Here is a 26,521-nt window from a genome sequence, read left to right as displayed (position 1 = left end):
AGGCACATAAGCAAACTTCTTACTTGCGATACTTCCGCTCCTTATCTAGTCATCTTCGTTTCTCCAATGTTACTTATCCTTCTCTATTTTTCTCTCTCTCTCTCTCTCTTTCTCTCTCTCTTTCTCTTACGTATCTTCTAGTTTCTAAGACGTTCGAAGAGAGAAAGAGATTACTTTATAAACTTGTCAAGTCGTCTTTTACTTATACCCCTAGTCTTGTTTCTCGTGTTAGATCGTGGTTTCTCGGCTTTTGGAAGTTTCCTCAATCTTTGAAAATCGCCCGTGTGACAGGTGATCTCTATCTATTTTGATTTGAACACTTAATCGGATTATTTATTTAATTTCCAAAGGGAGATCATTGACATAAATAAATAATTAATTAACCGATTAATTCTTTTTTTTTTATTTCAACGAAGAAATTATTAATTCAGAAACATTGAATATTAAGTATTAAATATTGAATATTAAATGATGAATATTACATATTGAATATTAAACAAGAAACGTTGGACGTTGATCGAAAATAAAACATTGATAAATATTAAGCAAAATTTCGTACATTGATAAACTCGTGTAACCATTTTATATGTGTACTTATTTACATTGGTACACTATGTAAAATATACCGTGTCAATAGAATTATCGATATTCAAAGAGAAAAAGAGAGAAAGAGAGAGAGAGAGAGAGAGAGAGAGAAAAAGAGGAAAAAGAAGAAAACAACAAAATGATGATTCTTTTAGGACGACACGTCAAAGAGCAGCTCAGCAGCGAACGAGTTGGGTCTAGCGAATGTTGGTGGCGTATTCGTTGTTCTGATGGGTGGCATGGGCGTTGCCTGTGTAATAGCAGTCTGCGAGTTCGTCTGGAAGAGCAGGAAGGTCGCGATCGAGGAACGGGTGAGTGTCGTCAGATAGCACGTGGAGGAGGGCGCGATCGCGCCGGAAGTCAACTCTGCAAACACGCATCTCGATCCGGACGCGATCTATCCCGACATACCACGCGAATACATCAGTTGATGTTCGCACGATGGTGGAGTTTCTCTTTAATGGTCCCAGTGCAACTACAAGACTACTCGGGTCTGATCCGTAACCGGCTGTCGTCATAATTTCCTTCAAGAGTAAGAGTAAGAGAGAAAGAGAGAGAGAGAGAGAGGAACGTAGATATTCGATCGATAAAACAACGGACCGTGATTGAAATTTTAGAAAGGGGATGAAAGGAGAGAAGGATAGAGAGAAAGAGAAAGGAGAGAGAGAGAGAGAGAGAGAGAGAGAGAGGCTGCGAAATGGTTTATAATTTCTTTTCTTTTTCTTTTTCTTTTTCTTTTTCTTCTTATTTCTTTTTTATTTTTCTTTTCTTTTCTTTTCTCTCTTTTTTTTTTCTTTTTTTCTTTTTCTTTTGTTTTTAGTAACTTGCGCATAATATAATTGTGATAGTATATTGTAGTTTTCGTTTGACAATGTCGACCGAAATGTTTGAATGTCTCCTTATACACGTCTGTAAGAATAATGCCTAGTACGAGGGGCTAGACGTTATTATTTAATTCGATATTCCACCGCTGGATGGCACAGCAATCTGTCATTGATATTATACAATGTATATCTTCTATAGAGATTTCTATAGATAGATATCTTGATCGATCGTTGACATTGTCCATTGAAGATTTAAACTTCTTTGATCATTTACTAATCATTTATTTGTCAATAGTTTTCAATTTCCATTCGACGAATTTCAAAGTTTTCATTACGTAGAATTTATCGAAGTACTTTCTACACGTGAAATTGTATTTAATTGTGGCTTTGAAAGTTTAGAGAAACTTTAGACCGCAATAGCATATTATTCGTAATATAATACAAGCGTTTTGATGGAAATACGAACAGCCAAAGACCAGAATAGAATTAACAGCGTACAGATACAAAAGGGCTAACTTAGAGATACATGAACTCGAATGAAAACTCATGGAGGAATCGTGGACTCGCGTCGCACGTCTATTATATGGATCCGGACCAGTCACTGTTTGCGTAGATTCGAGTGGTAAGCAAACAGGCAACTATTTGAGAGCCCGTCCACAAATACGGATATGCAGCTTTGCATCGGTGACCCTGTGCATCCTCAAGAGCAAACAATTCCACGAGTCAACAAACGCAGAGTATTGCTGTGCCCTATCCAGTTTGGTGTCTGGGACCTCCTCTTCGTGAACCTATGAGGAATTTTAGTCCTTTCCAAAAGCTGCGGACGTTAATCGGCTTTCTATGTTATTCGTACTAGAAAGGAAACAGTATTAACGTCGATATATACGTTCTGTCGCGTTCGTAATTATTTTTGTAATCATTTTCTAAAGGACAAAGAGTTAAAAATAACATTTATTGTTATTATAGTTAGAAAGAGATAGATATATACATATATAATATAATATAATATATACATAATGTATAGATAATATAATATATATAATATATATGTATGTGTATATATATATATATATATCTAATCGGATTTTATTAGAATTTTTCAATATTATTAGAACTTTAAACATCGCGATATATGTACTTAGTTGAAAGAGATAATAGATCTCTAACACGTTTCGTGCCTTTCTCTCTGTCTCGTTAGCCCTGAAATAAAATTGGAGTTTAATTGTGGTGAACTATTGAAGTGACACTATTGTTCTTACACGGGCATTTTGGTGTTCTGTTTTAGAAGCAGAAATCATCGGGGAAACCGATCTGCGAAGGTTTTACTGATCTGCACTAGCGAGCAATGCTATTCGCCACGCTTCAAAAACAGATTCCTAAGCCCGAGCCGGTACAACTAAGTGTATCCGACCCGAGTTCGATGGACCTAAGGAAGAACTCCATCATGAGTGACCGAGAATCGTGTATAAACGACATACCAATCGAAGAAACGAAATAATCGAGAGAAGAAGCAAGCAGCCTCGACCTTTCCAATTTTTCAATAATGCAATCTGTATAGATTTTTAATATTTAATATCAATGGCCTTCAAAATTGATCGTCTCTCCGTTCGAAAGCGATCGAAGGAGGGAAAAGAAAAACTTCAAGAAAAAAAAAGAAAAGAAAAGAAACGAAAATTAGAAAGTCTCGATTTCTTGCTATATCTCTCGACGATTATAATTTTTATCTCTTCGATCATCCACCGAAAAGTTTTCGTTTGATACTTTCGTAACTCTCGAAACTTCCGTTTTAAAGTTGAAAGTTTATCGTGCCAACTTTCGAGGGTAAATGTTCGAACGATGGTCTATAATCTAACTTGTTCTTGAGAGGATATAATATTAAAAAGAAATAAAAAAAAAAAAAAAACAAAAAAAAAAAGAAACAAAAAGAAAACGAGAAAAGAAAGAGAAAAAATTGATTCGTAGAAAAAGTCAAAAGTAAAAAAGAAAAAATAAGGCTCGACGATGAACAATCGATTTCAAATTCAATCTCTCGAAATTCTTCTCGAAACCTTTTCCAGCTTCGTGGCCAACAGAATTGACACCTTTTTGAGGGTAGCCGACGACAAATCGTTTTCCCACTGGTCAAACAAGCGCGTGCGCCTGTGCGTGGACGTGTGTATGCGTGTATATGTGTATGTGTGTATGACAGGCCATTGTCGAGGGGAAAAGCAAATAGTTGTACTCTCGAGCTTGACCTCGAAAGGGTTAATCGAGTGGAGGGACGCATCGTTGGCAAACAGGCTGGCGAAGTCGAGTTTCAGTTGGTCCTTCGAACCTGAACTCAAAATTGGAAAGGTCAATCGCGTTTGCGTCTCGCTCATATACGTAAACGCACGTAAATACACACATCGTTCATATCACAAAAATAAACAAACAAACAAACAAACAAACAAATATACAAACGAACAAACGAACGAACAAACAATAAATACATAAATAAAAAATTCAAACAAAACAAAACGAGAACAGAAACAGAAACATTTAGAAATTACATAATATAATAAAAGAGTCAAAGAGTCAAAGACTATGAATGAAAACCTCGCAATGGTCGAGTCGAGAAAGTCTGCCAATGCGATCGATAAAAATAACGTTTCCTTCTTAAGATAGAAATAAATAAAAGAAAAAAAAAGTATATAAAAAAATATTGCAACAAATGTCCAAAAAAACAAAAAAAAAAGGAAAAGAAAGAACACGATGATTCAGGATACCAGGGCGAGAAAAGAAATGGAAAGAAAAGAAAAGAAAAGAAAAAAAAAGAAAAGAAAAGATAAGAAAAGGAAAGAGAGCATCGTCTGTCGCGCAAAGAATTCTCATTTTTTTCCGATTATTCTTCTCCTATTTTCGTCTTGTGGGCCGTGGGGTGGGATAAGGGGATTGGGCGCGAGTATAAGTAATTAAGGAACAATCACGATTTTATACCAATTAGATAGTGAATGTATAGCGTCAGATTACGAAGCGTTTTATTGTAAATAACGTGTAGTATTATAACGGGCCTATTGCTGTAATTCGTGGGAGTCCGTCCGCTTCTCATCGAAGATAGGGGTGGAAGAAAGAAAAGGCTAAAGAATAAAATAAAAAAAAGGATAGTCGAACGATCGAATTTTTCGTGGAAGGGAGGATCGGGTTTGTAGGATAGGGAGAGGGAGACGGGAGAAAGAGAGAAGGATGATAATAGAGAAGAAGAAGCTCACGGATTCCGAGGAAATCCGTTTAATCGATAAAATAGACAGTATAATTAATGTCTCGAATCTCGTACGTTGTATTATACGAATATTGTAATTAAAATCAATTCGGTATAGCAAAAGTAGATGTAAGCGTTGGGACGACGATGATTATTACATTGATGTGATTATGGTGACGATGACGATGATGATAACGATGACGATAACGATGACGATGACGATGATAATGATGGTGATGATGGTGATGATGGTGATGGTGTGGTAGTTGGAATAACATGGGAACGAACCCGTGTTAAAGTTTAGTATGACATTGTTAGTTGTGTCGCAATGTTTCTTGCCTCCCTCTTTCGTCACGGATTCGCAGGAGGTGAGCCAATTTACATGTATTAGTAAATTAATTCTTTTGTGGGCTGTGTGTCGCTCGCTGTCTGCATCTCTTTTGTCTATCGCATTACTTCGTCTTCTTTTCTTTTAGTCGTTGGAAAGAAAGAAAGAAAGAAAGAAAGAAAGAAAGAAAGAAAAAAAAAAGAAAAAAGAAAACATAAAGAAAAAGGAAACACGTGAAAATAATTCTTCTCTATTTCTCTATATTTTCAGGAGGATGCTGATTATGTATAATGATTTAGATTTTCATGCATGTACGAGGGATGTGCTTCGCTTCGTGTTTGCATTTAATTTATAATACTGTACGATTGATCGATCGATTAACTTTATTTCTTTTTCGTTTCTTCCTCTTAGCATTTGACTGACAATGATTTTGCATCGAGTATCTTCTTTCCTTTTTTCTCTTTTTTTTTTTTTTTTTTTTTTTCTTTTATTTCAGTATAAATAAAGGCTCTGCACGATAAGCTGCCTTCTTTTCATCCATGGATCGACTGTCTAAGTATTTACTTCTTTCGCGATACATCGAACATCGATTATGTATTGTCTCTTTTGATAAATATAATATATATATATTTATTTATTTATCGATATTTTGCATGTACGATTATTTACTTATCTCGCTATCTCTAGCACGAAAATGATTTTGTAATAATATTGTTTGTTCTTCTTCCTTTTCTTTCTTTTTTTTTTTTTTTTTTTCTTAAAGCAATTCAAAATGCAAGCTTATTCCAATAAGTTTATCTATATATACATACATAAAAATGTATCGATATTTCAGAAATCAATGTGCTACGAAATGGCAAACGAATTGCGTTTCGCGTTGGACTGCGGCAACGGCAATAAGAAGATCTCGAAAAAATCGCAACATCAACGACAACGTTCGAACCTTTCGATTCTTTCAGAAGAAGAGGGTTATGCTGCCTGTAGCAGATATACTCATTTCGTTGGTAAAGCACCTTTCACGTGAACGAAGACGACTAATTTCGACGACGAAGTTTCTCTCTCTTTGTGTATTTGTGTTTGTGTTTGTGGTTATTATATTCGTGGTTGCATAATTTGTGCGGTTGAAGTGCAGTGATGGAGGCAAGAATGAAAATATAATATTAGAGAGGTGTCATCATCGAATTGAATTAAATTCTCCCTCTCTCTGTCTCTCTCTTTCTCTTTTCCTCTCTCTCTCTCTCTCTCTTTCTTCGTCTGTGTATACGTCTGATTTTTTATAAATAATGCAAAAGGAGAAAAAGAAAGAGAAAGAGAGAGAGAGAGAGAGAGAGAGAGAGAGAGAGAGAGAGAGAGAGAGAGAGAGAGAAAAGTGAGAGAGAGAGAGAGAAAGAAAGAGATTGTTCGATACAGATTATAAGAAACGATTATGTTTTAATACTGGTATTTTATCAATTCGATTGTTTGAGTTGTTTTGTTGGATAATTGAAAATATGATTTGCATCGTCAACGATGATCGTTACGTTAGAATTTTTGATTTGTATCATAATTATATCGTTAGAATTTGATTTGATTTGAAGTTTAAAATGAATTATTTAATATTGAATTCTAATAATCGTAATTATATGTGTTGTGATAATAATTAATTATCGTAGATTGTAATAATAAATAATTATCATATACGTTGTGATAAATAAATCATGATAATTTATTCTAACTGTAACGTTAACGATAATCGTTGAGATTTTAGGATATCACTGTTCTTGTTTTTAATTCGATTAATATAGAATCGATTGTTCTGTACAAATTTTATTGGAAAATATTCGAACGAATACGATATCGATAAGAATTTATCTAACGAAGCAACGTATTATAATAGAAAGATCGAACGTCGAAGATTCGTTTCATTTTGAAAACGTTCGACTTTGTATAATTATGAAATCGTACGTACGAAATCAAATTGATAATTGCGTGATACGATAATATTTGTGAGGAAACCATTCGACGAAATGGAATTAAGAAAGGTGAATCAGGTGCATCGACGTTCTATCGTCTGTAGATAACATTAAAAACACTTTTGTATATTCTCTTATTCTCATTAAGAATTCAAATTTGTATAAATTCAAATCTATGTGAGCTAAGCACGGATTGTGTCCGCGAGTTGTTTCAATCTACGTTCGTGTCGTTTACTTCTTACAGGAATATAAAGAAAAAAGAAAAAAAAGAAAAAAAAGCAGAAAAAATTAATAACTATAAAAATAAAAATGAACGATTCTCTCAACGGCAGGATGCGGGAAAGAAATCTTTTTTGTTTTATTGGAGAAAAAAGGAGAAAAGAAGGAAAAAGAAAAGAAGAGGAAAAAGAAAACGAAACAAAAACAAATTGAGGACGTTTAAAGACAAGTATTTCATATCTCTTACTCGTCGTTTTTGTTTCATCGTAATCCTTATAAATAAATACATTTTATATTCGTTGCACCTGCCGATGAGAGCGAAGGGTATTTATACGAGAGAGAAAAAGTGAGAGGAAGAAAAAAGAGAAAAAAAAAGAAGTAAATAAATAAATACATAAAAAGGAAAAAAAAAGAAAAATGTAAAGAAAGAAAGAAAGAAAGAAAGGTTTTTCATACACACTTCGATTTGTTCGAAAAGGTATTAGAGAAAGGTAGAAAAAAGAATTGAGAAAAGAGAAAGGAAAAAAGCGAAAGAGTAAAAAGAAAACTTCAAGTTGATATAGTTCGTTATTTGCGTTCATCATAGAAATTTGTACAAAACTTTTACTAACCAAGCAGTATTAATTTCCGTCTTCCGTCTCGTATAGATAGATTTTAAATTAAAATGCATATAATAATGACGTGACAAGCTTTGTAATCCGTCGAGCTTAATCGAAAAGGATCTTTTTTTTTGTTTTTCAATAAAAAAGAAAGAAAAGCATACAAAGAGGGATAGAGGAAAAGTAAAGTAATTATAATTAAAATAAAAATTAAAACGATGGAACAATCGAAGGACATATTTATAAAAAAATACATTCGTTTTGTGTTGCTCGCCTCTTTCTTTCTTTTTTAAATCTTCCACGTGTGCTCCCGAGAAAAGAACTACTATGCTCCTTTTCGTCCGTTCGACTCGAAAATAAGCGAGAGAAAAGGTTTAAAAATAGAGGCTCGTCGTTACACTTTTGAAGACATTAAAAAAGCCTGCAAATCTCATCTTTTTACTTCTCAGATTCGATTTACGAGATCTTTCATTAAAAAAGAAAAGAAAAAAGCAAAAAAAAAAAGAAAAAAACATTAAAAATCAAATTACGAATCGTTTTACGTATGTACAAAGACACGAAAGAGAGAAAGAAAGAAAGAAAGAGAAAGAGAGAGAGAGAGAAAGAAAAAGAAAGATAGAGATAAAGAAATTAACGATGACACACATACACGTACGCACACACATACACATACACGTACATATACACATACACACACATAAGTTAACACTCAATATGCACCTGTAAATATCGTCTGTATTCCATACTTGTTAAATCGCGTTCGCGTAACATCGTACAATTTTGTCAAGAGGCTATTGATTATATACTTCTTATATAAAAAAAAAAGATAAGAAACCACCACCAACAAAAACAATAACAAATAACAACAACAACAACAACAACAACAACAACAACAACAACAACAACAACAATAACAAATATGTACTACGAAGTAACGTATTAAACGTGAATAAACTATTCGTCTGTATATTCTCAATCGTGGCGTTCTCGAAAGGAAAACGAATACATACATATGCATTAACGCCTAATCAATTAAAATTTTTAATTTGTTTGATTACTTCTAACGATTCATCCGATCGTTATAATTAATTAGATGAAGGAAAATTATTAATAAGAAAAATCCATTTATTAAATCGTTTCTCCACGCCTTTATTATCCCATAATGAATAATTCTTCGTGTCGTTTTTTTTTTCTTTTTTGCCACACCCAAGATCATTTTTATTATGATTGTTGTAATATACATTTAGGTGCGACTTCACAGAATCCGTAACAAGGTTTTTTCTCCGTTTATTCGTTATAATTAAATTTAATAGGGCAGGTGTTTGTTTAAACGAACTTTTCAATGTTCATTTAATGATAATTTTGATTTATTCGAATGCTTTACGTCACTCGAATCGCGTCATCTAGCGTTAGAAAAATAGACATCGTTTTAAACGAGACAACAGATATACTCAGAATCTTTAGGAAGGGGTTAACGTTTCAGTGAGCATGCGCAAACTAAAACACGGTGCGGATTTAGAGTTCGTAACTTGCGAGCTCCTTCTCTCAAAAGAGAGTCTTTCACAAACTTCCTTTTGATTCATAACCGAAGGTAAGTGCATTTCGATTTGTTACTTCATTCTTTTCTTAATAATATTCTTTCTCTCTCTCTCTCTCTCTCTCTCTCTGTCTTTTATTGAAGATAAAACGAAAGATATAACACTTCGTCTTTTATAACGATGAGATACATTAATTTGAAATAATTCGCATTCATCGATAGCTCAATTGAAATCTTTCACTTGTTCTTTCTTTTTTTTTTATTTTTTACTCTTTTAATTAATATCCGTCAGGAATTTGAGAGAGAAATTTTTTTAAGAAACGATTGAGATTTTCTGGATAAGTTTATATTTATTTATTTATTTATTTATTTATTTATTGTATTTAGAAAGAACGATCTTACGATCGTGTGATTCGAAATCTATGTCACAGAGTCTTACGCGACATGTTTCGATGGTGGCTAAGTTTCTAAATATATCGTCGTCAACGCTTCGTGCCGTTCAAAATATTTTCTCATTAGGTTTTCCATCGTAGCGAGTGGTTCCAACGATTTGCTAGTTGAACGATACGATCTTTAGTACTTCAGTGAAAAAAAATGTAAGAGGAGTGATAGTTACTTTGCGAATAGTGAATTTATCCTTCTATTCGAGCATAGTGGTATTTTGGCATTCGTAGAAAGAAACTAAGTGGAGGAGGTGGAGTGAAAGGAATGACGAAAGAATGAGCGATTTTGGCACGGTGACAGTACGCACGTAGAATCTATGAATGCGCGTTTCTGAGAAAGCGATTTTATATTTTACATGGGAGATTTCAAAAAAGAATCGTTTTATACAAAATTTTCTATCGGACGATACGCGTTAAAAAAGATTTCCTTTACGATATATTTTTTCTTTATTTTTTAATTTTAATTTTACTTTACGATATATTTTTTCTTCAAAAAAGAGAAAAGTAAAAAAAAAAATTAATATCTTGTATCGATTAGAAAATTTTCTTATCTAAACGTTCGTATTCGTTTGTGTTCACAAGATAAAAACTGATCGATCGTTTGAAATTGTGTCGGAAACGTCAGATTCGAATTCGAATAATAATAATATATCTCGAAATCGACGAGATGAATTTAAAAAATGAAAGAACAATGTTAATTTTTTATCTTGTTCTTCTTTTTTCCTTTTATTGTTTCGTTTCGTTTAAATCTGTCTCAAGCTTGTCTTGTTAAAAAGGAAATGCCGCCGTCGAGAAACGATATATCGATTCTGAAGACAGAGTTTCATTAGGGATGTAAACTTCGTGTAAATAAACAGACTCAATATTGGACGATAGATATAAATATTTATATGTGTCGAGCGAGATGCAGTTACTTGATGCCTTTTCGTTAGTTTACTTAACGTCAGACGATTAAGTGCGCTCTTTCCCTTCGTGTTCTTGCATAAGTCAGAAAATCTTGAGTTTTGGTATCATGAGAAAAGTATCCGTAAGTTTTTCCAATTATTTATTGAATTTTCACCAGTCTTAATATTATTTCTCTTAGAAAAATTCGAGGATGCAATTGGTGTACATTCTATTGATATTCGTTACTTATGTTTTGGGTTTTTCAAAACAAATCGCTATAGGTAAGCACAAATTTCTTTTATTTTTTATAATTATATATCTCAATTAAGTATAAAAGATATATCATCAAAACAAAATAATAAAAACATAATATAATATATACATATATTAAAATAAATATATATATATAGAATTGTTAAAATATATATATATATATATTTTGTTTTCATCGAATTACATAATGATCATATAACAATATTTTCTTCTTATTATCCGCATATTATATCGTGTATTATATTAATTTTGATATACTTTTTTTATTTCGTAATAACATTTTTACAAAAAACACGTACACACAGGCGGTATTTTCGATGACGACGAAATGATTAAACATGCCTTCGAATTATCGATAAGATCGGTCAATCGAGATCATTGGAACATTCATTTGGTTCCAAATATTGAAGAAATAAATCAAGATGCATTCGATGTTACCAGTAAAGGTAATTATCTTTATTCCTAAAAGAATAAGAGATAAATTTTCGATAAATTTCGAAACAATTCTTCGAACGTTTAGTATGTACGATGGTTGGTACGGGTGTGGCTGGGATATTTGGTCCACAAGATAAATCCATAGCTGAACATGTGCAGAGCATATGTGATACGATAGAAATGCCACATATCTCAGTTAGATGGGATCCTCAAGAAACGCGTGGGAAAACTGTAAATCTTTATCCACACGCAAATACATTGTCCTTGGTACGCTCCAACATTTCTTTTTATAATATTTTTTTTCTTTGCGTTTTATAATTTTTCTTCTCCATCTCTTTCTCTTTTATTATTATTTTGTTTTAATAACTGATTAATCAAAAAGAAGGGAAATATGTTTCCAGGTATATCAAGCACTGATACAGGAACTCAATTGGCAAGAGATGATAATATTGTTCGAAAACACCGAAAGCTTGTTAAGAATGAAACCATTGTTAGAACTTCGTGATACAGGGATCGATATATTCTTGTATCAGCTAGGAAGTGGTCCGAATTACAGGTAAATCATTTTATCATTATATATTACTTTAAGTCCTTCGAGACAATTAGCATGAACACGATTCTACAGTGTGGCGTCGAATCCTGTACAGGAATGTGATGCAAGAGGTCAAGGAAACTGAAATGGAAAACATCGTGATCGATTGTTCATTCTGGATATTGGATGAGGTCTTAAAACAGGCTCAACAAGTTGGTATATTGTCGGATCAACATAAAGTGATAGTTACTTCGTTGGTAAGAGATCTTCCTCTTCTCTCTTTTTTTTTTTTGAAATAAAAAATTAACCAATCAGAATCTATTAAATACTTTTAGGATCTCCAAACGCTTGATTTAGAACCTTATCGTTATTCCGGCGTGAACTTTACTGGTTTTCGTTTAATCAATCCAGAGGACTCAACGGTGATCGAGATTTTTGAAAAACACAAACATGAATGGGGCTTATCCGGACCGGAACAACTTCGACTCGAGCCAGCTTTAATGTACGATGCCGTTCAGCTTTTCGCTCAAACTTTGCAGCAATTGATCGGTACAAACGAGAACATAAAAGAACTGTCTTGCAATGGTTCGATGAGCTGGGAACATGGAAGCACTTTATTGAATTTCATGCGTGTGGTAAGACCAATTCGAATATCTCGAAATATTCTCTGATATAATAAAAACGTTATTTAATGAAATATTTATGAACTCAAAAGTATTTTTCATTATTTTTTATTATTGAAATATATAAATTAAATATTTGGTCAATTATGGAAATTAAGATATTTGTTTGGATTTAAGATATTATATATGTAAATATAAATAGAATTAATGAATCGATTATATGTGATATATATATTTTTTTAAACTGATCTATTAATTCTGAAAATATCTCATATATATATATATATATTTTTTGCTAATTGGATTCAGAAATTTATTGAAAATTAATGACTGACCAATTTCAGACAGAAATGAGAGGATTAACTGGATTAATATGGTTCGATACTACTGGATTTCGAAGTAATTTTCAATTGGATATTGTACAACTGCAACGAGAAGGATTAACAAAAATAGGAGTTTGGAATAGCACACGTGTTAATGGAATCGAATGGATGCCAGACTTAAGTTCAACAAAATCCGATGCTGAATTAAGTTTACAAAATAGAACATTTTTAGTACTTATATCTATGGTAAACGTTTTAACGTTGATTTTATAGGCAAATCTTTCACGATAATCATATACTTTAATCGTTTAATATTTTAGACAAAACCATATGGTATGGTGAAAGAATCTGCTTCAATGCTGTCTGGCAATGAACGGTATGAAGGATTTGGAATCGACATTATTCAAGAACTCAGTAAATCGCTAGGCTTTAATTATACGTTCGAAGTTCAAACAGACAGCGTTTATGGCTCATATATCAACAAAACAGGGAAATGGTCAGGAATGTTAGGGAAAATAATGGATGGGGTAAGTTAAACGCTATAAATAATTCATTAATCGAACGAATTAGTTAGAACTGTCAAAGAAAGAAAACAAAAAATAGAAATAGAAATAAAGAGAAAGAAAATAAAAATATAAGTAGAAATTACTTATTAAGATAATTTATTCGATCGTAAGGATTAATCAACTAATTTGTTAAATCCTTTTTACAGCGTGCAGATTTAGCGATCACCGATCTAACGATAACTTCTGATCGTGAAAGTGCTGTGGATTTTACAATGCCATTCATGAACTTAGGTACGATATAATAATGAGAAACTATTTTCTCCAATGGGATAAAACGATGACAATTAATTATTAACTATCACTGTGTACTTTCTTCATTTCTATAAATCATGATTTAGGTATAAGTATATTATACAAAAAGCCAACAAAAGCAACGCCCAGTCTCTTCTCGTTTCTCTCGCCATTTTCTAACGACGTTTGGCTATGCCTGTTGGGGTCATATATCTTTGTGTCAGTGCTATTCTCCGTGATCGGTAGATTGTGTCCAGCGGAATGGAACAATCCTTATCCTTGCATCGAAGAACCCGAGGAGTTGGAGAACCAGTTCACGTTGAAGAATTCCTTTTGGTTTACCATCGGAAGCATAATGCAACAAGGTTCCGATGTAGCACCTATGTGAGTCGATCGATCTATCCATAGATTTAAGAAAATCTCAAAAAATAAAAAAAAAATAAAAACGAAAAGGAAGAAAAAGATAATATATGAATGATAAGAAGAAATCAAAAAAGAAAGGAACGAAATTCTCATTAACATTGTTATCTTCGATCTATCTTCGTTTTCTTTTATTTATTTATTTTCTTTTTTATTTCTTTCGTTTCTTTTCTTTTTAGTGGATTTTCAACAAGAATGATGGCAGGATGCTGGTGGTTTTTTTGTTTGATCATAGTCTCTTCCTACACGGCAAATTTAGCTGCTTGCTTGGCTATTGCTGCTAACATACCAGCATTTAGCAACGTCGAGGAACTAGCTAGACAGAAAGTCATAAAATACGGTGCAAAGAATGGCGGATCGACCTTCGACTTTTTCAAAGTAAGTTTCAAATCCGATGATCCTTTCGATATGTTAAGAAATAAGAAAACAGGGAAAAAAGAATTTATTTCGTTTACGATTAAGAAGAATTACACGTATTCTATAGCAATCCATAGAGGAATCCATGTTACGAGTATTAAAGTAAGATTAAAGTTAGATGGATTAGATAGAATCCCTTGCTGGATATAATTTTGTGCTTCCCTTGCTTATTCTCGTTAAAAACTTATCGACAAGTATTGATTAGAATTATCCCAAACATAAACAAACAAGGAAAAGCTTCGAAGCTTGTAGAACTAGTTTTTGCCCGCTTAATCAAGTCAATAGAACAATTTTTGATTTAGTTAGTTTAGTTGTTTTTCAAGATGTTACTAGTTGAAACATTGTATTTTCCCCCCATAATTAATATAATCGCTAGTCTTATATTATTTTGTTTTTCAAATATAGACCTACTAATGAATATTAAAATGATACCAATAAAAACGATTGAAACTTACAATTAGTTTTCCCTTTAAGTAAACGTAGGAAAAAGGTTTACAAAAAAAAAAGAGAGAGAGAGAGAGAGAAAGAGAAAAGAAAACAAACAACAAAGAAAACCTCCCAAGAAAAGAACTATTTTTTTTTCAATCGCTTATCATAATTCTCCGCAGGAAAGAGAAACATACCTGTTAAATGCTATAAATCCTCTGGCCCAAACTATCATCGCTTACTAATTCGTCAAGATGCCATTACATTCGAGTTAGGTAACAGGCAAATGAAACTTAGAAACGGTCATTCTAATTCAGCTCTTTGAAAGAATTATGCCAATTCCAAGGAGGCCTCCTACCAGACGTACAAGGATATGTACAACTACATGATGAGTACCGATGACGTATTAACCAAGGACAACGACGAAGGATTGAAGAAGGTCCTGCAAGAGAATTATGCCTTTTTAATGGAGTCCAGTTCGATCGAGTACATCATTCAAAGGGAGTGTAACGTTACGAAAGTTGGGGGTTTGTTGGATCAGAAGGGTTATGGGATCGCCATGAAGAAGAGTTAGTATAATCAAATACACAGATCATAGCTTTTGAAGATTACAAAATTTATAATTCATTGTTCTAGACTCACCTTATCGTCATCAATTAAATACGGCGATACTCAAATTACAAGAAAGTGGTAGAATCACCGAACTCAAGAAAAAATGGTGGACCCAAAAGCGTGGCGGTGGAAAATGCGAAGTGAGTTTCATAAAAATGATAATTACTCAAAAATTATGGATTTATCATCGTTACTCGATTTTATAGGAAGGCGCAGCAGCAAGTTCGGCGGAAGAATTAAATTTGAAACACGTGGGCGGTGTATTCTTAGTTCTTTTCGTTGGTATTGGATTTTCTTTTGTCTTCACGTTATTCGAGCTCGTTTGGGAAGTTGCTGTTAAGTCGATAAAAGAAAACGTAAGTAAAAACTTTCAACGTGTATCTCGTTATTGTTTAACTGATCAAATCGATTTGCTTTTCTTTTTCTTTTCTTTTTCCTTTTAGCTTTCTTTCAAGGAAGAGATGTTGGAGGAGATAAAGTTTATAGCAAAATGTACCAGTGCAACTAAATCAGTAAGACAAAGGAAAAATTCATCTCATAGAAGCGGACAAGATAGTGCAGAAGATTGCAGTCCTCCTTATGGATTCGTACCAACTGTAATCACAACTTCACCCGACGATGACAATTGAAAACTTTTGATAATATAAGTTCCTCGATCGTTTTAGAAACATCGACAAAATTAATTAACTGTTCGTTACATGAATTGATTGAGTAAATAGAACAATTCGATCTACCTGAATTCTTAGTGAGTTATTTAGAAATTGATAAGTATGGAAATAGGATGACGACGAAGATCTAAATGATTAAGAATCGCAAAGATTTTAATTGAGAATGATAACCACGATTCTGTTCTACTTTTGATTAGTCAGTGATATAATATATATATATATATATATATATATATATATATATATATACACATGTCTAAATATTCTTGATATTAATGATGAGACTTGCATAACTACGAAATTATGTTCTCTGGCATGAACATCTCCATTTATTTTCTTTCCTATTTCCTGACCTAAATAAGACTCCCTCTAACTGTAGTTAGTCTATAAGAAAACAGTTGGGTAGCAGCCATACGATAGAACGGTTGCTATTCAGTCGAAGTAGATTCGTTTCAAGCGCCACTTACAAATTTTCGTTCTCTTTCGAAAGTTATATGGTGATGTTTTAAAATTAACGAGGATTAATTAATGGATTTTGTATATGGTATCTTTAAAAAAAGGTTCGTTGAAATATTTCTCATTAATTATAATATATAATGGATTTTATGAAATTTTTAATCGTTAAAAATTTTCAAGATATTTGATACAAAAAGATTGTTAATTTAAGTTTATTGCTTCATTAACACAATACATTTAAGCTTTTTCATAAAAATAATATATCATAGATCAGATAATAAATATTAGAATTCAATTAAAATCAAGATAAAATCAATTGTAAAGGGTCCATTTTTATTATCACCGAATCTATGTCACGAGCTGTGCTCGTAGTTAAACCTCGCTGGCGCGGCAAATATCGAGGTGTCTAATTATATCATATGTATCTAAGTAAGTGTGCCAATACATTATAGTGTTAAAACATGCAACGTTAACCTAAAAAAAAAAAACAAATAAATGAATAAATAAATAAATAAGTAAAGAAATATATTTAATTTAGAAATCGTTGGGAAAGAAATCAATGAAATAAATTGTTGTTTCTAATGCAATGGTATATCATTGGTATATCAATATCGCGTGGTAATAACAAACAAATAAATAAACAAATAATAAATAAAAAGAAATTAACTTGTCACGTTTGCAGAATGATAAAAGAAATATTTCTGTCATGTATCGTCCTATTTTTATTACCTTGCATTCATGGATTCCCAAGAAAGGTTCCGATTGGTAAGTAAAGCAAAAAGTGACAAAACATTAAAAATATAAATAAAGCATATTTATGATATATTTACTATAATACTATAGGAGTTCTCCTCGATGGCGATGAAATGATCGAAAAAGCATTCGAATTGTCGATAAAAAATGTTAACAAAAATGCTGAAACATCTAACGACGTTAAAAGCTTAACATTAAAATTGGAAAAGATCGACGTTGATACATTCGAAGCAGCCCAGAAAAGTGAGCCTAAAAATAGAAATACTTTTATTTAATAATTTTGAATTCGTTTAGATACAATATTTTTTTGTCGTATTACAACATTATTTTGTAGTTTGCAAATGACAAATTATCTCTAAAGAAAAATGAAGAAATGTTTTACAAAAATTATGACACTACTCGCGAATTTTTTGTGAAATAAGAAATTTTTTCCCGATGTTTCGATTCTATCAATCAGATTGAAATTTGTTTAAACAGCGTGCAAACTTTTGGAGAGTGGTGTAGCCGTTTTATTCGGGCCACAGGACAAATCTGCATCGTACTTCGTTCAAAGTATGTGCGATGCTATGGATTTGCCATACATTTCTACTAGATGGGATCCTGAACAAACTCGAGGAAATGCAATTAATTTATATCCTCATCCGGAAGTTCTTTCGACGGTAGACAATATTTCTAATCATTTCGATTTCTAATAATTTTTATAATAATTTTTTCGAGCATTTCATTACAATCTTATGGCGTTCAGGTTTTTTATAATATAATCAAAGATTTCGATTGGAAGGAATATGTAGTTTTGTACGACGATATAGAAAGCTTGTTACGTTTTCAACGTGTATTGGAACTCCAAGACATAAATGGTTACGAGATGACGATTTATCATCTGGGAAGTGGTCCAAATTATAGGTAAAATTTTGGAATAATTTTACATTTCTAATAAATGATTCATTCAAACTTATCAACCCTTATTATTATATAGAGATATCTTGCAAACGGTAAAAATGTCCGAAGTGATCAATATCGTGATAGATTGTTCTTATGAAATTCTACCTACGGTTCTCCAACACGCTCAACAAGTAGGTTTAATGTTGCAAAAATATAATATCCTCGTAACGAATCTGGACTTTCAAACGTTGGATCTAGAACCTTATCAATATTCCGGTGTAAATGTGACCGGTGTAAGAATGATAAATCCAGAAGATCCTTATCTCTTGGAGACCTTCGAGAATTTTCATCTCGATTGGAACTTAACAAATCCCTCGGAATTAACGGTTGAAGCTGCATTGACCTTCGATGCCGTGCAACTTTTTGCAAGAGGCATGGCACTTTTGGATAATAGCGTAACTGGCCATTTAAAACGATTGGCTTGTAACGAATCGGATAGCTGGGAGTTCGGTAATAGTTTGAGCAATTTTATTCGAGCTGTAAGTTGTATTTTTTGTTTGTTTGTTTTATTCTTTTTTTTCCAAGAAATACTGTACAACGTGAAATTTTGTTTCTTTTTATTCAGGAAACTATAAATGGATTAAGCGGACCAGTGAGATTCGATACAGCTGGATTTCGAAGTGATTTTCGATTAGAGATCGTCAGTCTTAATTTAGAAGGATTGAATAAAGTCGGCGATTGGCGTAGCACGAATAGTATTTCATGGATAACAAAAACAGGATTTCCAAACAATGAGATAAAAGCATTGCACGATAAACATTTTATCGTGTTGATATCTCTGGTATATTATTATTCTTCAAAATATAAATTAACGTTTTATTAATTAGCAATCGTAGAAACAACATATTGATCAAAGGGAAACTTTTTTTTAGACCTATCCATATGGAATGTTTAAAGAATCACCTGATTTGAGAACAGGTAACGATCGTTACGAAGGTTTTGCAATTGACATAATCGAAGAAATGAGTAAAATGTTAGGTTTTAATTATACCTTCGAGGTACAGGAAGACAATGTTTATGGTTCATTGCAAAAAGCGACCGGAGAATGGAATGGAATGATTAGAAAAATTAGAGACGGTGTAAGTTTAATGATTTTATAATTCTTTTTATAAATAATTCTTTATTTTATACGTACTTTATTTATACGTATGCGTACATATATATATATATATATATATATATATATATATATATAGAAAGAAAGAGAGAGAGAATGAAATAAATCAGTATAGAGTATAGCTAGTGCTGCTATCTGAATTGCTATCGGTAAGGAAGCAATCTTACTATGTTCCTTTAAGTATCTTAGTCGGTACAGAGATATACTATTATAATAATTTTTAAAAATTATTATAACAAATATTAAATTCAATTGATCGAGATACTTTCTTTTTTCAGAAAGCAGATCTTGCAATTACCGATTTAACAATCACTTCGGAGAGAGAAAGTGCGGTTGATTTTACGACACCCTTTATGAATTTAGGTAAGATCGGTATAATTTATTGAAAAAAGATTAGATCAAACAAATTAAAATGAATAAAACATTATTGTTATTTTGTAGGTATAAGTGTCTTGTATAGAGAACCAACACAAGCACCACCAAGTTGGAGTTCGTTTCTTTTACCATTCTCTTATGAAGTCTGGGGCTATCTTATTGGATCTTGGGCAATCGTGAGTTTGGTATTATTTATAAATGGAAGAATAAGTGCAATCGAATGGACCAATCGATATCCTTGTATCACCGAACCAGAAGAATTAGAAACTCCTTATACGATGATAGACACTCCTTTTTTCATAATTGCTAGTTTGGTGAATGGTGCATCAGATTTTGCTCCGGGGTGAGTCAACGATATTAAAAAATGAAAAGTTTCATTGTTACTTTATATTTATCTAAAATAAGAATTTATGTCTTCTCTCTCTCAAAAAAAAAAAAAAAGAAATGAGAAGAAATGATGAAAAAGAAAGTTAAGCGATTACTTTCTATTTTTCTTTCTATAATAGATACGCATACACACAACTATATCTACATGACTATACGTCAAAACTTTCGATTAATGGATACCTGCACATGACAGAACATTCTCGCGAAGAAACAGAGCTTCTTTAACCCATTTTTGGCTATTCCGAAAGCAGTTCAAGTTAAAAGTGCAAATAATTCTTACGGAGAGTGTCACGGATCGATGCGATAAATTTGTCGCGTCAACTACGACTTATCGTTTTTTATTATTTATCGTTTGATTTTGTGTATTATTTATTAGAGTCCATTGAGAAAATTTCGTTTTCTTTTTTTTTTTTTTTTTTTTACAAACAAATAATCTAAAACGTAAAAAGATATCGTCTTTATTACCGAACGGTGTAGTTCTTTTATAATTTCGAGTAAAATCGATCGATCAACGTTCTCTTTCCCTTTTTGTATTTTTTATTTTTCTTTCTATCTTAGGGGTATTTCAACGAGAACAATAGGTACAGCATGGTGGTGCTTTTGTCTGATCATGAATTCCACTTACACCGCCAATCTAGCGGCAGCTTTATCTACCAAGCCTACGGTATGGCCCTTTAAGAAAGCAGACGAGTTGCCCTATCAGAACACGATCAAATACGGGGCGAAGAGGGACGGTTCTACCATCTCGTTTTTCAAGGTGAGAAAATTTTCTTACATCCGTTCGAGGTTGACTGTTAAAAGAAAGAAAATGAGAAGCAAGATCGATTGAGCGATTATGAATTAATCGTTATAATCTACTTCGGAGAACGCAAATTTCTTTATCTTTATATCTGATTTATGTATGTACGTCTTATAAGTTTTATCGATTCGAGCGAAAAAAAAAAGAATTTATATTAAAATGAAATTCATTTAGAAAAGTCGTTCGAAGATTTTCGTGTAGATATTGATTTTTAATTTCATGATATTACGTTCTTAGAAAGAGATCTCTAGGTTGTTTAAAATTTATTTAGTACAATGGTATTGTCTTAAAACTCGTGTCAATTACTCGACGATTTTCGTAGAGAGTATAGTTTGACTTTGTTTTGGTGTATAATTATTGTTACAAATTTTATCGATCGGATATTATTAGGAAATATATTTGAAGGAAAGTCGTTTGAAGGTTTTCGTCTAAACGTTGTTATTATATTTTTTTTAGAAAAAAATTATCTCGAGTTTGTTTACGTTTCACTTGTTAGAATATAACGTAAGTACGCGGTACACAGTTTTCTTCGAGCCTTCTTAAGAGAACGTTATAAATTTTTCTATAACTTCAACATATTTCATTTATTTAATAAGTTTTATTAATCCTGTCGTTATCAAGATTACATTTTTATGAACGATTTAAAAACCGATCGTTTACAAACTTTCGTAGAATACAATTGAAATACATATTTAAATCTAAAATCAATTTGATTGCGATTTAAAATCCATCTTATCAAGACGGCAACCTACGAGCCTTACAAACTCATGTATGATTACATGATGGAACATGGGAGTGAAGTATTGACGAATAACAACGAGGATGGACTGAAAAAAGTGCAACAAGAGAATTACGCTTTCTTCATGGAATCTTCGTCGATAGAATACTTCACGCAGAGGAATTGCAACGTCACACAAGTTGGAGCCCTTCTAGACGCCAAGGGTTATGGTATAGCCATGAAAAAAGGTATTTATATAAAATATATAATTGATTAAAATATACATAAATGTTTATCATCGATATTCAACGTAAGTAAGATAAATACAGGATGTTTCCAAGATAGATGGATCATCTTTTACGAACGAAAAAAAAATATCTATCAAATCTACGATCGTATTAAAATAATATGGCCAGTTTTGGAAAAAATTTCGTTGTAATATTAATCATATAATAATATAAATTATATTATTATATAACAATAATAATAATAATAATAATATTAATATCGAACTACTTGAAACACCCGGTATATATTCGACTCTCAACTATTTTTTAAGTTCATCCAAAAATAAAAATACGAAAAAAAAAACGAAAAGAATATGAAAGAAAGAAAAAAAAAAGAAACAAAGAAAGAAAGAAAGACGACGTAGGGTAGAAGAAATATAAGCTGTCCTTGCAGATATATATTATCGGAACCAGCTAAGCGGTGCGATACTGAAGCTGAAGGAGTCTGGCTTGATAACCGAACTCCAAGATAAATGGTGGAGGCAAAAAAGGGGAGGGGATAAGTGTAGCGTGAGTACTTCGAACCAGTTCAGGATTAAATTCGATCATATGGCGTCATATGATTCTTGGTTGCTCTGATTAATACTACCTGTTGATAGTATATACATATATACATACATATATATATGGGTATGTATATATATATATATGTATGTATGTATACTAACCCTTTAACTTATCGAATATCAAGTTACAAAAGAGTACTTATTGATCTGAGATGTATCATAATCAATGATCGAAGAGAAAACCTTCCGCTTGTCTCCAGGAAAAACCGGCTGTGGAGGTCTCTTCATTGAATTTCGAGGACGTTGGTGGTGTATTTATGGTACTCACAATTGGTCTCAGTTTGTCCTGGTTAGGTACAATATGGTCATTACTATGGCATATACGAAATATTTCCGTTACCGAGAACGTAAGTTTAAATCGTTCGTTAAGCTTTCATTAAATTAATATATTACTTTTATTTTCAATATTAATAATAATAAGTTCATCTTTAAATAATACTTCTTCCTTCATTCGTACAATATAGTACGTTAAATCGACATTTCTTAACAGGTTTCTTTCAAGGACGAACTGATAGACGAATTAAAGTTTCTAGTAAAGTGTAGCGGTACGAAAATAGTTAAAAGAAGAAAGAAATCATCGATCTCAACGGAGGTAGATACGAAAAAGTCGAGTTCTTAAATTTAATCGTGAAAGGGGTCTAATAAACACCGATTATTAGAAGGAAGGAACCTACTCGATTTCAGACCACCCATATGAATCAAGGTCTTTTTTTTATGATATAATAGATAATTTTTATGGTAGACGAAAGAAATCACTTTTGGAATAACGAATGATTTTGATGAGACGATGGGTATTATTATTTTAATATCGCATTATTCACCTGCCTAATTTCGAGATTAGAAGGTTTTAGAATGGTTTTAAACTTATAGAATAGACGTACGCACACGCGACTAATGGTACTCTTGATCCATATATGTATATCGCAAAAGAATATCACGAAATTAGTGCTAATAATGGTGAACGGCGCTTTAATAAGCATTAGGTGTAACAACCTTCTGTCGTAAAAGGGCCGCCGCCAAAGGGTATCTCGGTGTAACGAAATTGCTTGCTCGTAAATATATGTTCGATGGACAGGCGAAACACACGATGTGCGTGCGCGAGCGCGCACGTTGACCTTAATGAAGCTACTTTCTGGCCTAGGAAAAAGAAAGAGAGAGAGAGAGAGAGAGAGAGAGAGAAAGAGAGAGAAAAAAACGAAAGACTAGAAGATCGACGCGGTCTTTCAAAGACCAAGAATGATCGTTTAAAGATCATCTACGTTAATTCTTCTTTTTTTTATGGATTATGAATAAAACTTATTCCCTTTCGATATCGACGCAAACTCGAGAAAAATGATCTCTTACTTATAGCGATTCTTTTTTCTCTTTTTTATTTCTTCTTTGTTTCTTTTTTTTTTTTTTTTTTGTTAATATTTCGTCAAGATCAAATGAACCCATTTTCTTGAGAATAACTTGATATATTTTTGGTAAAAATTGAATGACTGAGATTGGTGTATTATAATTTCAATGAAATATTAATTCCAGAAGCATAGTATATATTTTAACATCGTAAAATTACTATATCCATAAAAAAATTCATAATTATTAGAATAACGTTAAGCGAAAGTTACTTTTGCTTTATTTAATAAAGTAGTTTCTTTTCTTTTCTTCTTTTTTGCTTTTTTCAAATACCTGTCAAATTGACATATGTTATAAAAATGGATCGATAAATCCAGCATCAATAAAATCTGATAATAGTAATGAAATTCAGTTCGTTCTCGTTTTTGCGTTAATAAATCCTACTTCTCGTTAATTTAATTTCTTTTTTCGTCCTCTCATAGAATTAATTTTAAATCGAAAATAAGAAAGACGAGGAGGAAGATTAACGGACAGGAAAAAGTAAAAAAGAAAAAAAGAGGGGAGGAAAACGTAGTCATAGCGAAAAATTGTACGAGTAGGTAGCAGCCGTAAATGAAGGAATTTAAAGAAACCACGCCAGTTCAGTTTCCAACCAGCCAGTACTAGCGATAACCAACTCGATTCATTCGTGGGAAATAAAATTTAAAGGTTCGTTAAATTCTTGAGTTTACGATCGTACGACATCTCACGAGATTAAAAAGTCATCTTGCTAGTGTTAAGAAAAGCAATGTGTCTTTATCATTCGAGTTCTCCGATTCTCGCGAATGTTTGACGTCGTTACGACGTGACGTCGTCGTAAACGATGCGACGTCATGCAAAATACATACACCGAGAGAAAAATAAAGAAAAAAGAAGAAAATCTCAAAAGAGATCTCGCGTGTTTTTTTACGATGACACGCGTACTTTCTCTCTCTCTCTCTCTCTCTCTCTTATTTCTTATCTCTTATTTCACAAACCAGATTCCTCGTTATCAAGCCTCTTCCATTTTATATAAAATATTTGCTATCGCATGTAAATGGTCTCCTCCCTTCTTTACTTCACTCTTTCCCTACCCCACTCACCTCCCCCTCTCCCCCTCGACCCATTATTTCCTCCTTTTCGCGAATAATCAAATCGAACGTTACGCTTGACGTTACACTTTAACGTCGCACTTTTACACGCATCTCGAAACGTCGTAAAATTTTACAAGCTGACTGTACAAGAATGTCCGTACGTGTGTATGATATTTTGTTGCCGATATGTATTTCGATTAGATATCGAACTGATCTTGAAAATAACACAAGGACGAGTAAAGGAAATATTCGATCGTTTGTTTAATCGAAGGTAATGTAACTAAATGAAATGATTATGAGTGAAAAAGTTATCATAAAATTTTTATCCTTCGATTTTATTTCCTCTTACGTAAAGATAATAGTACACGTCGATACTTTGCACACAAGTGTAAAAAAGTAGTAAAAGAAAAAGAAAAAAGAAATATGTTTTCAAATATATCTTTCAGAGAATTCGAGTTACCAATCTCATACATTTTGTTAAATGTTAGAGGCGCCTTTAGGTCGAATAACATCGCGGGTGGGAAACACATACTTTCTCAAGGTAGTATTAAAAGACCATTAAACGAGTGGACATGACGTATGGCTTTGTGCGTATGCGCGTCCCACGGTGATTCTTGTCTCCGAAGCTACCTTACTTAAGAAAGAGAGATAAAGAAAAAGAAAGCGATTCACTCGAGTAGCTTCTACTTACCTACGCTTCGGCTCGGCTTTATATACAAATAAACGATGATAAAATTCTTTGAAATCTTTACATTTTTATTACACTTTTTCCCTTTCGTTATAAATTTAATTATTTTCGAATAACCAAGCTAATTAATGCGATCATTTGTTACATTTATTTAATCATTATCTATTTAAACAGGATAGAACAAACGATGTTGTGTAAGAGATTATTGATTTCAAAACAATCAAAGAGATATCGTTCTCTGAACATAATTTTTATTATATCACTCGAATAGAAAATTTTCTTGAAACAAAAAATTCTTTTTTTTTTTCCCAAATAATAAAACCGTGTAAAATCGTGTAAAAGTTTGTAATTTAATAATATGAATGTCTACGTTTGAATTATTTGAACGAAACATCGAACTAGACGAACACCATCTTTCTCTTTCCCTTTCTCTTTCTTTCGGGAGGAAAAGTTTTTTTTTTTTTCTTAACGAGCGTCGAAAGCTCCCTTGTGAAATTACAAGAGCGTTACTTGGCCACGGTTAAATTATTTCCAAGCGAAGACATTAACATTGTTGCAACAGGTACTATTTCATCGGACGCGTTCGTTCGGGCAACGATTTATAGTCCCTCGCCCGTTAGAAGTCGGAGCTCGGGCGGTATAGGCTCGAAGATTTAAGGCCGGTACACTCGTCGTCGTTCTTGGTGTGCATCGTCGCGACCAAGTCACAATGAATTTCTAGAGACGAGAGAAGATATACCGGGAGTACTCGTGTATCATCGTTAAGGGCGATGACAAAGACGAGGTGAATGTAAAATTAGCACGAGCTTTACTTTGTTAAATCGACCGATGAAAATCGCTCGAGAAATTTTACACATTCGTATTA

The 26,521-nt window shown here is 32.6% G+C and overlaps 2 protein-coding genes across 10 annotated transcripts in view; both read left to right on the top strand.

Moving 5' to 3' along the window:
- LOC127068987 (glutamate receptor ionotropic, kainate 2) overlaps window positions 1-8,686 on the top strand; it is a 216,527-nt gene extending 207,841 nt beyond the window's left edge. For 4 of the 9 annotated variants that reach the window (XM_051005511.1, XM_051005510.1, XM_051005515.1 and 1 more), the window contains 2 exons: window positions 741-896; window positions 5,793-8,686. In XM_051005511.1, the coding sequence (XP_050861468.1) occupies window positions 741-896; window positions 5,793-5,981 (345 nt within the window). In that variant the 3' untranslated portion in view covers window positions 5,982-8,686. Of the gene's footprint in view, window positions 1-740; window positions 1,118-2,694; window positions 4,174-5,792 lie in introns of those variants that run through there. The other 5 variants (XR_007783264.1, XR_007783265.1, XM_051005512.1 and 2 more) reach the window with 3 other exon arrangements.
- Window positions 8,687-9,029: 343 nt separating this feature from the next.
- LOC127069194 (uncharacterized) lies at window positions 9,030-23,303 on the top strand. Its single transcript, XM_051005970.1, has 30 exons — window positions 9,030-9,318; window positions 10,792-10,873; window positions 11,171-11,311; window positions 11,386-11,567; window positions 11,702-11,856; window positions 11,948-12,089; window positions 12,168-12,467; window positions 12,800-13,024; window positions 13,099-13,305; window positions 13,491-13,575; window positions 13,683-13,959; window positions 14,175-14,373; window positions 15,167-15,407; window positions 15,475-15,590; window positions 15,657-15,806; window positions 15,894-16,076; window positions 17,138-17,339; window positions 17,418-17,570; window positions 17,805-17,986; window positions 18,073-18,230; window positions 18,304-18,748; window positions 18,835-19,050; window positions 19,142-19,348; window positions 19,665-19,749; window positions 19,828-20,104; window positions 20,707-20,905; window positions 21,688-21,913; window positions 22,347-22,462; window positions 22,719-22,865; window positions 23,009-23,303. Exons 2-30 carry the CDS (start codon window positions 10,804-10,806, stop codon window positions 23,135-23,137), a joined length of 5,415 nt encoding a protein of 1,804 aa, XP_050861927.1. The 5' UTR covers window positions 9,030-9,318; window positions 10,792-10,803; the 3' UTR covers window positions 23,138-23,303.
- Window positions 23,304-26,521: the final 3,218 nt, after the last annotated feature.

This window comes from Vespula vulgaris, chromosome 14 (genome assembly GCF_905475345.1).
Source record: "Vespula vulgaris chromosome 14, iyVesVulg1.1, whole genome shotgun sequence".
Classification (NCBI taxonomy): domain Eukaryota; kingdom Metazoa; phylum Arthropoda; class Insecta; order Hymenoptera; family Vespidae; genus Vespula; species Vespula vulgaris.
This window is presented reverse-complemented; position numbering and strand designations above follow the sequence as displayed.

What these genes read in the sequence shown, in the direction of transcription:
- LOC127069194 (XM_051005970.1), top strand. Translation starts at nt 10,804, where the DNA reads ATGCAATTGGTGTACATTCTATTGATATTCGTTACTTATGTTTTGGGT. An exon ending in TGGGATCGCCATGAAGAAGA is followed by an intron (nt 15,408 to 15,474) that starts GTTAGTATAATC and finishes TCATTGTTCTAG; the next exon opens with ACTCACCTTATCGTCATCAA. An exon ending in GCATCAGATTTTGCTCCGGG is followed by an intron (nt 20,105 to 20,706) that starts GTGAGTCAACGA and finishes TTTCTATCTTAG; the next exon opens with GGGTATTTCAACGAGAACAA.